This window comes from Achroia grisella, unplaced genomic scaffold (genome assembly GCF_030625045.1).
Source record: "Achroia grisella isolate CSIRO2021 unplaced genomic scaffold, CSIRO_AGI_Agris_v1 utg402, whole genome shotgun sequence".
Lineage (NCBI taxonomy): Eukaryota > Metazoa > Arthropoda > Insecta > Lepidoptera > Pyralidae > Achroia > Achroia grisella.
Genome location: NW_026712841.1, coordinates 2,790,631 through 2,802,133, shown reverse-complemented (window position 1 = coordinate 2,802,133; position 11,503 = coordinate 2,790,631). Strand labels below are relative to the sequence as shown.

Here is an 11,503-nt window from a genome sequence, read left to right as displayed (position 1 = left end):
AAAATTAAGTTGCATAAGTTACGTAGTTATCGTTAATTAGGTACTATACCTATGTGACTCACTATAGCTAATTGTGACTTACTGGAATTCATTTATAATAGGAAAAATATTTTATGCAATAAGCTAAATGAAATAACCAAGTAGTTCAGTCATTTTCCGCTTTTTGTACCTTAATATTTACAGTGCGATATATTATAACGAAAATAGTAGTAGTAAGTTATTATCCTTTTCAATAAAAAAAAATATATACTGAATACCTGCTGAATATTTTCAATATACATATAGGTACCTACAGTTGTTATGCATCATGTTATTACATAGATTAAAGTTGAGAACTCAGCTCGTGTACTACCAACCTGAAAATAAAACATTTAGCAGCAATAATAATTTAAAGAACCGTCGCCTATATACACAAACGTCATGCCCTATTACGGGGGACTAACATATTATACCTCCATACTCTGTAATTTTACTGCAATATCTATCTTACGATTCAACCGATGCACAGAATTATGAACGAAAGCGACTTGGCGGTTGAAACACATCGGTAAAATGTAATAAATGTCAGATATTTACAATTTCAGCATGAAAATTATACTTGTATTCACTCTATTCTGCGCTTTCGTCGCCGCAGCCTCCACCGCGACAGTACCACATGTAGTAGAGGAAAATGCTTTAATACCAAGTAAGTATATTTATAACCTATATTAAGATTATTAGTTGCGTATTAACTAGGTAGTAACGAAATGTTGATTAATAAAACTGCACAATAATCAGCCGACAAAAAACGGGGAAATTCTCAAATCAATGGTTAATTCTGAATTTTATATGCGAGAATTGGTGGTCTATTGTTGTATTCAGGTACGTCGTGTTTTATTACACATGTGCAATTTATAAGTATCTTATACGTATAATTAGAAAATTTTACGTTAATATATTTTTATTGTCCATATCAGATGTACCTTTAGCTATCGACAAGGACAATGCTAGTCGAAATATACTGGTGAACATTCTTGTACGTCAACTATTTGAATATATCAGATATGTAATCAAGAATGGCTCTATTATCTTCGGGACTCCGCCATTGGACCCGCTCTATATAGAGGAATTGGCCCTGAAGGTTCCAGCTGGACTTCTCAAGTAAGTGTATTATTGAAAATCTCAAAATTACAATGCCTACCTACTGTGGCTTATCAGAAAAATGACTTTCATTTGTCAAATTGAACTGAGTGCTTTCGCCTTTTAAACGTATAAAGCTTCAAATATGTTACAAAACGATGCTTAGTAATGGGAACTACAGACCGATGTGCTTTATTTTAATTATCGATTATATCTGTGTACTTACCAGATTACTCGCGTTTATAGCAATGTAATCAGTACGATATCGACGTCCACCCTGGGGATCAATGTGACTAATTCCTAAATTAATTGGTGAATTCGGCTGAGATTTTATTACGCTGTGTAAATTCACCGTGTTGAGCTACTAACCTGATTCACGTTCTATCGGCCAACCGCTAAGACAGTCGAGAGCACCATTCATTCTAAAAATCTTACTCACTTTCACACCTCTCTTTATTACCTATGATTTGACTGAAACATATTTATTGAACATTAATTAAATTTATCTTCTATTTCTCAGTTTGGATTTGGAGCTTCAGAGAATCGCTGCTTCAGGCGTAGGAGACTTTGTAGTACACAAAAGTGACTTGTCTTTGCGACGACTTACTTTCGACTTGGACATATCCGTTCCTCGCTTAGAGATTAGCAGCGGTAAATAAATATTTGGATTAAACCAAAGTTAATATAACTTATTATACTAATTTTGATTTAATTACTTATTTATTATATAAATTTTGATTTGACTGAGATTTTGACACTTAAAATATTTACATAAGTTTAAAAATTGTTTCACCTGTAAAGGTATATTTTAAACAAATAGAAATCTCTCAATCTCACTTACTGTTTATTATCCATTCATCGTTATATTTTGAAAATATTAAATATGATTATTAGAACATTGTACTTAATTTGTTAATTACTAAATATAGTTAAATACTAAATTTGTTAATTTCTACTTGAAATATTCAAAGAAACCCTCACAGTATTTCTTAGGTAGGCTTAAATAAGTAGTTTCTTTATTATGTTATTTATTTTCAGATGTATATGACTTAGTTGGTGATATTTTGACTGCTATTCCATTATACGGAACAGGCAATGCCAGGTTGGTATTTTTTTTAAATACTACTGATAACGACCTAATTCCCGCCCTTACCAGTTTTACTTTCCACTAACTTCACATTTCTAACTCGTCTTCGGATCCGGAGACTATTAACCTCACGATTAGTCTCTCCTGGTAACTAAATCAATGTGATTTTTTTTACCAAATAATAAGTAATAAATACCTACTATGCAGATCTAATAAGTCAACAATAAAAATAGCATTTAAATATTAATTAGTATAATACCTAAACATTATGAAGTTTCATTACCTTCTTCCTACTGTCTGTTTTCTACAAATGAACTTCCGTACAGATTCGTAATGTGTCATCAAATGTGTTATTTTTTTGCTTTTAGATTTATAATTGAAGACTTCAGACTGCAATCTAAACTATACTTGAAACAATCTGACGATGGAAAATCTGTGCTAATTGACAGAATCGAGAATCCGGCTTTCCAATTGCCCAGCTTCCAGGTAATATTGAATTCTATACCTATCTACTTCAATATTACATACATTTTCTATGACTTTATGAAGCGTAGATAACTAATTTAAAAGACAAGAAGCGTGATGCTTATGTACCTACTTAGAATTTTAGTCCTTAGGATTTGACTATACATATTTATGACTACTTTGACTTACCTGATCATGTAGCTTTATATGTAGATATAAAGCTACATAATTAATAACTCAATAGCCGTAAACTCATTCACAGTCTCTTTATCTGATTTGTATTTTACTAGCTATCCCGGCAAACGTTGTTTTGCCTTATAATTTAATAACCCTATAAAAATAGGGGTTGGTTATAGAAGGGTGAAAATTTAGGGTTGTATGTATTTTTTAATGACACATAATAAAAAAATATAAATAAAAATTTTTGCCCAAAAAATTATGATAGGGTTGGATAACCCTTATCACTTAGGGGTATGAAAAATAGATAGTAACCGATTCTCACACCTGAATATGCATATAAAATTCGGTAAAGTGTGCATTCCAATCCAAACTACTTCCAACCTCTATTAATTGCCTAATAATGCCTCGTTTAGAAGATTAACTCATGTCGTATGGGTGTAGAACCGATAACATCAGCGTTTGATAACTATTAGCACTGATAAGATAGCATACATGCTATTAGGGAAGGTCATAACGATTCCAGTAATAGTAGTCGAATTTCCGCACCGAATCTTTGTAGTCTCACATATCCTTAGTGTTAGTGATATTAAACAAAATGATATACCTACATTGATCCATTAAGTAAACGCTTTCCAATTACAGTCCCAGCTGACCGGAGTGATTGGCGGCGGTGAAGATGTGGATGCAATTGTCAACGCAATAACAGAAGATGTAATCATTGGGTACGTGAACCGTTTCCAGGGTGCCATCTCAAAAATTGCTTCCCTCGCCATAATCGCAGTTGCAAACCCTATACTCGATCAACTGGACACCTGGAAGTTCCTCGCACCTCTCATGCCTTCATAAAATTAGAATCTAATTCGTTAAGTACTGTATAAAATAAAACCTCCTTAATACATATCTTGCTTGTTTATTTCAATATCCAATCACTTTAATGATCCTGGTGAGGAATTAGCGCACTGCCTCTTCTTCGAATAGGAAACGGGTTCGATCCCCGTACGGCTCAAACATTGGTATTCATCAGTAGGTTTAACCGTATAACTAATTGTTTTCTATGCATATATATATAGGATAGATAATGCATACAGCATTATCTAAATAATAGGTAGAGCTTGCATGGAGAAAGATTACAAGCTCTGATGATCTAAATGATATTGTCATAGAGTTGTATTTGTCCCCAAAATAACAATTTGGTACCATCCTATGCATATAAAAGTTATAAATTCGTATAAATACTCTATCTTGAAATATAGATCTTTAACCGATTTGAAAAAAGATGGAGGTTCTGTGTTTAATTCCGTGTATATTTTTTTTTCAATAGTTACCTATATCTTTTACACACAAGTCCCATAGCTATAAATACAAAGTGTAAACATGTAAAATGTACACAATAATAAGTCACTCCAGTCTCTACAATACAGGCGTGCGAGCCTAGTGTAGAACTACAGTAAATTAAAATGTAAATGTGTATCATGAATAAATATTATTATTATTATTATTATCTTCACGTAATTACGCAATTACATTTCTTTTTAAGTTAGAGGAACTAATCTAAGAAATAAGTTAAATAAAGACACTCTCGTAAATAACACAAATTTACTACTAATGCAATAAAAATAACAAATATAAGTGTCAATAACGTGTAATATATACATTTATAAAATCTGGGTATAAGTATGGTAACCTATTGCTATTATAATATAAGTAGGTACTTTCGTGGAAAAGTATGAATTACTTTAAAAACCATCATAAGTATCGTACCAGACTTCTCGGCAAACGCCCCTAATATCTTTCTTGTATCCCTCCGGGCATCCACCACCTTCGAACCATGCTGGAGAATCCTCAAAACCGATCTTTAACACAATCTCCTCTTCGACATCCTTTGGCATGTCTTCTAAACTTTGAAGTTTCGGCCCCGATAATGCAACTGTTATCAGCAACAACAGAAAAAAACAAATAATACGCAACATGATTCTCGTAGATTTGCTACGGACCGACTGAGATTAACATTGCTAAATTTATGGCGAACTTCCTTCGCCTACACAAAGGAAATCCGTGTAATTTACGCAAACAAGCAGATAATGGGACAGAATCACAGAATATAATGTTGTTCTTTTGTGATTAATCCATATTTTACCTATTCATATAAATTCCCGAATATCAGGTCCATTGTTAGGTAGGTATTTATCATCTATATTGTTTATTATATTCATACATTGGTTGCCACTTAACAAATGTGCCATTTCGTCAACTTACTATTAATAATTAACACAGCTATTAGGTAGATAATAATGGAATGGGCGGACAATAATAAGATTTCCAGGGAGAACCGCATGAATGTCAAGTCATTGTTAGCAATGGGACCACTGACCTCATTACTAATAATCGTATTTCCCCGCTATTCAGGAGAATTATGATAGTACAGCATGCTATAAAGACTACATAGTATATGTGCATTTCTACTTTAACGGATAGGTAACCATTTAAGCTGTGAACGAAAGAACGAAAAGAAAAATATGAACGAACTTTCGCAAATTAAAAATGAAGCGGATAAAGTTACCGAGAAGACGATCCAATTTGTTTAGAAGGTCTTCATGGTAGACATCACCATTATGAAAAGTGGGGAGCACTAAAGATAATATAGTTTCAATAAGTAGGTACATTTGTAGAACTAACCTGCAATGCAATATTTTTCGGGGTTCACAGGTAAAATAAAACAAAATTGTATATTAATAACAAAATATAAAATTAAAATATTGAAATAAACACTTATTGTGTTTTTATTTCTAATATAAACATAACAACGATGTCATCGACAAGATTTTAGTTTTGGAATAGATATACGTAGTTAGATCTAATATATTACAATAAACTTATATTGAACTTAGCAATAACATAGAAAAAAAGAATAGTCAGAATGTACCTTAAATAGACGAAGGCAGATTGTGGTATTCTCAAAAAATAAATTCTGTGTGACTCTGTCATAGAAAATTCCCGAATATCGGTAATTCAAAGACCCTACAAACGCTCCCTGTGGGTATTAATAGCTATAATATTAGCGCTATGTAGTCCTAGTTTTTGCAAATTAATAGAAATACACAGACTATAAACAATAAACATATTTACAAATAATTACAAAAAAGTATTAACGAGAATTGAACTCGCAACCATTGGAAACAAAGCTGTGTGCTAGACAGCTAAAGGCGTTAAAGCTGTCTTTTCATTAGTATATATATGTAATGTTCTCTTATCTGTATCTGTAGTTATACTACTATCTAGTAGTAGGATTTATATATATTTACTGAATGTTTTGTTATGAATTCCCCTATTCGGTTATTCCCCGAGCTGATTGTTGGGCCATATTTGCTAGATTTATTTATTGCAATGATTTGATTATGTATATGTATACCTACATACACGTTGCATATAAATATGGATAAGTTATTGTAAGATGATAAATGCACATAATACTAAAACCCAAGTATTTGTGATCTTATGAATAAAAAAAACGTTTAAATACGCTTTATACAATCAATTTGAATACAAATGTTTGTACAGTACGAAGAAACGAATCAGTGACCATCGGAAGTAAAACAGTATGCTAAGCGTTATTGTGCTAAACACCGAGGTTTGGTCGAATTTACCTATACCAAAGGAAAAGTCAAACATACGTACATGCAAATATTACTAAAATTATAAACGCGAAAGTTTGTGAATAATAAAGTATAAACGATACTTTTAAATATAAAACTTACAATTATTCTCTTTAACAGCCTATAATGTATTATTGGTGTATCACAAGATTATAATAAATGAGTTACGAAATAGTATAATTTTCGCATAATGCAGTCTACGGTATGGAAATTTAATTATTTGTTTGCAATTACGAAGCTTAGCTATTGGACGATTTTGGCGGCGGTGGCGGTTGTCGATCTCGAGGCTGAGGTGGTGGCTGACGCTCCCTTGGCTGTGGTGGTGGTTGAGCAGTAGCTCGGCGCGGGGGCGGAGGCGCCTGACGCGCACGGGGCTCCGGTGGTGGATGACGCTCGCGAGGCGACGGTGGGTTCATTCTATAACGAAGATATAAACGGTCTTACTAACATAAATGTGGATTGATGGATGTTTGTTATGATTATGATGTTTGCTCTTTCACGCAAAAACTACTGAATGCTATACATTTGAATGAAACATACGCTATAAATTTAACGCGGGTCAAACTGTGTTCACAGCTATTGGTTAATAAAAGATACTTAAAATTTTATTTAATAATTCCACTTACAAACAATTTTTTTGAATATATTGGTCTCAAGGCTTGATGAATAGGCATAAAATTTATGTTCCACTAAAAAAACTTGTAATTGAAAAATTGAGTCTGTTTAAGCAGCTGCCCTTTCTCCCAAAAAAACTTGTCTTGATTTCAGCTTTGCCGTGCCCCAATTATAAAGAACCAATTATTTTTTAAGGCTTTTACCTATCTTTAATATTTTATTGAAATTTCTGTTTAATTATTAGAACACAAATATATTATATATATTGAAGATAAACAATCATTCCTATGATCGAAACAAAAAATACGTTCATTTTATACGTACTTTCTCGAACAATGCCATATGGCATTCTCTACCAGTTAACCACTGTTAGTTTAGATCGCCAATTGTAGCAAAAAAAGGGTTGAAGGCAGAGACGAAAGTATTTACCCAAAATAATTGAAAATGCTGCTATAAAGTCACTACTCCTACTACCTACCTAGTAATATTAGAAATGACAAAGTTCGTCTGTCTGTTTGTTATCTTTTATGACTAACTGGCTAGGAATACTCCTACAACGCGTTTTCCTATATAACGCCGTGTTATAGGGGGATACTGTATTAAATACATAAAGCAAAACCTTTGTACCCTTTTTTTTACAAAAATTGCTCTGACGGAGAAATATAAAACGCGCATTTATAGTTTATATAGAAGAGTGTTTTAACATCAGGCACATAATTACAAAAACTATTAAATCAATAAAAAAAAACATTACAACATTGAATCACATGTAATAATCAATTATTGAACTCCAACAAAACTAAGTGCATTAAATTCATGCTTCCTAATGTAAAACAAGTAAATACGCAGCTATTGCTTAATGATGAAATAGTAAATTTTGTTAATGATACAGTTTTTTTAGGAATAACAGTGGACTCGAAGTTACAATGGGGGCCCCATATTTCAAAATTAGCCAGTAGACTTAGTTCTGCTGCTTATGCAATTAGAAGGATAAGGCAATTAACAGACGTGGCGACGGCAAAACTTGTATATTTTAGTTATTTCCATAGCATTATGTCATATGGCATACTGCTGTGGGGTAAAGCTGCCGATGTAAATACTATATTTATTTTACAAAAGAGAGCCATACGTTCTATTTATGGTGTGGGTTCTAGAGAGTCATTACGTCAATGCTTTAAACAATCAAATATCCTCACCGTTGCCTCACAGTACATTTATGAAAATATTATGTATACAAGGAAAAACTTAGATAGTTTCAAGAAACTTAAAGACTGTACAAGTAGAAACTTACGCAATAAAAATAAGCTAATTTTACCTAAATGCCGTCTACACAAAGTTAGTAATTCATTTTATGGTAATTGCGTAAGATTCTATAATAAACTGCCAGAGTCTACGCTAAATCTTACAGAGAGGCAATTCAAATCTTATATTAAACAAATGTTATGTAAAAAAGCCTATTATAAGATAGATGAATTTATAGATGATAGCAATATATAGCAAGAATAAGTTTATTTGCGGACAACGTTATAATTTTAATTTTCATACTGCTTTCTTGATATATGATAGATAGCGTAGCGGCTTTTGTATTGATTGCCGCATGCATCCTTATGTAAAGTGCGAATACTGTAACTACCATATAGTAATTTTTGTAGCTGTGACGTGGTCGTGTGGAATGAGTAGTCATGCTCACTAAAATGTCCAGACATGTGGCGGCGTGGTGGGCCGGGTCATTGGGCTCCCTAAAATATGGTCGAGCGCAGTGATCTCATCTCTCAGTGCTCATCCGTCATACTCGTGAGCGAGTGCTGCTTGTAGGGACTGGTCTGCTCTTATCACTACGACTGATTTAATCTTATTGCATATTTATATTTGACCCAAAAAATTAGTGCTTGTTGGTAGTTTGATTCACACGTTTCGACTTGTAAATGTAAACTTACAAGGATTATTTAAAAGAGCAACACACAAGTTTCTTGCTCGTTCTTCTTGTGATGAGACAGCTTTCCGAACGAGTGGTAGATAAAAAACAAATTGTTATGACTATTCAAAAGTGCTTAAATTAAGTTTATTTGAATAAATGATTTTCTATTTCTATTTCTATTTCTATTACACACATTACCACGTATTTTGACACAAACACGAAAATACCTCTCTTTTGATTCTTCCTAAAGTTCTTGGTCAAATTAATATGGTTTGTCTTTAATATTATTAGTTCATGAGTCATATAGTTAATGTTAAATTAATTATCGTCAAATTTGGACTAGTTACACGCTATCTTTGTCTTAATAAAAGCACAAGAAATTATTGGTAACAGCTAGTTGTCACATAGGGCCAAACTGCTGTAAAACGTATTGTAATATGCTTCACTCGATATTTTCTATTTGTTTTATCTCAGTTGAATTACAAATAACAAAATCAATAACAATTGTTGTACCATTCTTAACTGTGCGGCGAGTAAGAAGTTGTAAGCTCAGCCAGTAAAATATAATTTTAACTTACTTCATATTAATTAACAAAATTTCTTCGATCACGACCAGGGCAAATGATAGAAACTGAGAAGTACGAGAGTTGTACAAGAACTATAAACAGACTGCACAGATTACCATCCGTACAATTATTATATACCTATCTACTTGTTATTCACGTTATATTTACTTGGGAAACGACATTATAAGAAATCACCGACCATAGAGAAAAAGCGCAGATTTTACCACAAACTACATATACTAGAGTATAATAATAAATAGATCCTACAGAGACATTTATATACAGAATGAGTAGGGACATTACCTTGTATACACCTACTTTTTTTTTTTCAGACTACTCTAATGCTGTTGATCGCGGCTGGCCTTTACAGCTTCACCGGACGATAGGAGGCGACTGTAGATGGCACTCCAAACCTCGCGGAAGGACTTATAGAGCGGCTGAAGGTTAACTCCTGCCTGGCGGATACGACTTTAGTCTGAGGGCACCGCTTAAAGTTCGAACCTCGACTCAGGCCGTCGTCCCGTTTGAATTGGACGGGGAATCGATCGGAGGCGGTACATTTATATACTTAATACATTATTAGCCAGTCACTGAGAATAACCACCTTCGGATAATAAGAATAACTCTTGACACACAGCGCCATCTAGACCTAAGTTGAGCAGTTTGTGTTAGACTAGACAACTGATATAAATGTTTTTTGTAAATATACATAGAATACAAACGATCGGGACATGGGGATTGTTAGTAATGGGAATTAGTAATCCTCATTGCTAGCAATGTATGGTTACGTCGACCTCCACGTGGTTCCTCATGGAAATTATCGTAATAAATTCCTAGTGAATTTGTCACGATGGGTTAACTGGCCTGATCTCATATTCAACTTATCATCCTTTACAAAAAAAAATACTAAGGATCACACTCATGCGAGGAATCGAACCCACGACCATCGTGGGTTAGGCGGTGTACTAAACCGCTAGATAACAAAGCCATCGTTTGCCGTTAACAGTTTCAACATTTATACATTAGGTATTACTTCACAGTTCTTAACTAATAATAATCAACGGTCTGTCACTCCCCTGATAACATATTTCCCCTGGGGCGTACAAAAAGCAAAAAAAAAATCTGGTTCATACCTATCATAAGAGATATAAAAATGATATGCTTTTCTTGTGGGACACAAAAAAGTAAATACGCTTTTAATTAATATTGACCCATACAGGTAATAGAAATGGCAAACACACTGACGGCTCACCTAATATTTAACCTTAACAGTACATATTTGGTATTCGTAACTGTCGCCTACATGCGTGAACAGCATATGTACCTACATCACGCTGTCTCATGCAATCGCCTGAACCAACCCCTCACGCGAATTTTACTGTTAAGTCAACCTTACTAAGCTCGAATACGGCAACTGAACAAAGACCGATTTATTAAACATTTTGCCTTGTAATGGATTAAGACGGAAAATAATAGAACTTAGTCAAAATAAAATGGATGACAGTAAGAAAGTCACCTTAATGGTGCACCATTGTGTGAACTATTTCATATACATTATATTAACCGTAGATGGTTTTACGTAACCCTATGAATCCTATGACGAATATGACGATAATATCTATCTATACTATACTTGCGACTGATAGGGCGCACAAACCGAATACACAGTATTACTAAGATGATAAATTACTGATTCATGTCATAAATTGGTTATACAGAGTAAATACGTAAATAAATTGTGAAACGTTTGTTAAAAAAAAATGCTATTCATGCACGAATGTAAAGATTATTTGAAATAGTTGAACAACACTTATACATAGACAATCCTTGATCTATCTTAATGTAGGTATAAATATAACATACCTGTTGATTTTGGTATTACAAAACTTATAAGATTAAT

The 11,503-nt window shown here is 33.3% G+C and overlaps 1 protein-coding gene across 1 annotated transcript; it reads left to right on the top strand.

The window, feature by feature from the left end:
• The first annotated feature begins 585 nt into the window (after positions 1-585).
• LOC131844523 (uncharacterized) lies at positions 586-3,697 on the top strand. Its single transcript, XM_059193436.1, has 6 exons — positions 586-685; positions 957-1,140; positions 1,640-1,770; positions 2,158-2,221; positions 2,575-2,692; positions 3,494-3,697. The coding sequence occupies exons 1-6, from the start codon at positions 586-588 to the stop codon at positions 3,695-3,697; spliced, it is 801 nt and encodes a 266-aa protein (XP_059049419.1).
• The last annotated feature ends 7,806 nt before the right edge of the window (positions 3,698-11,503 follow it).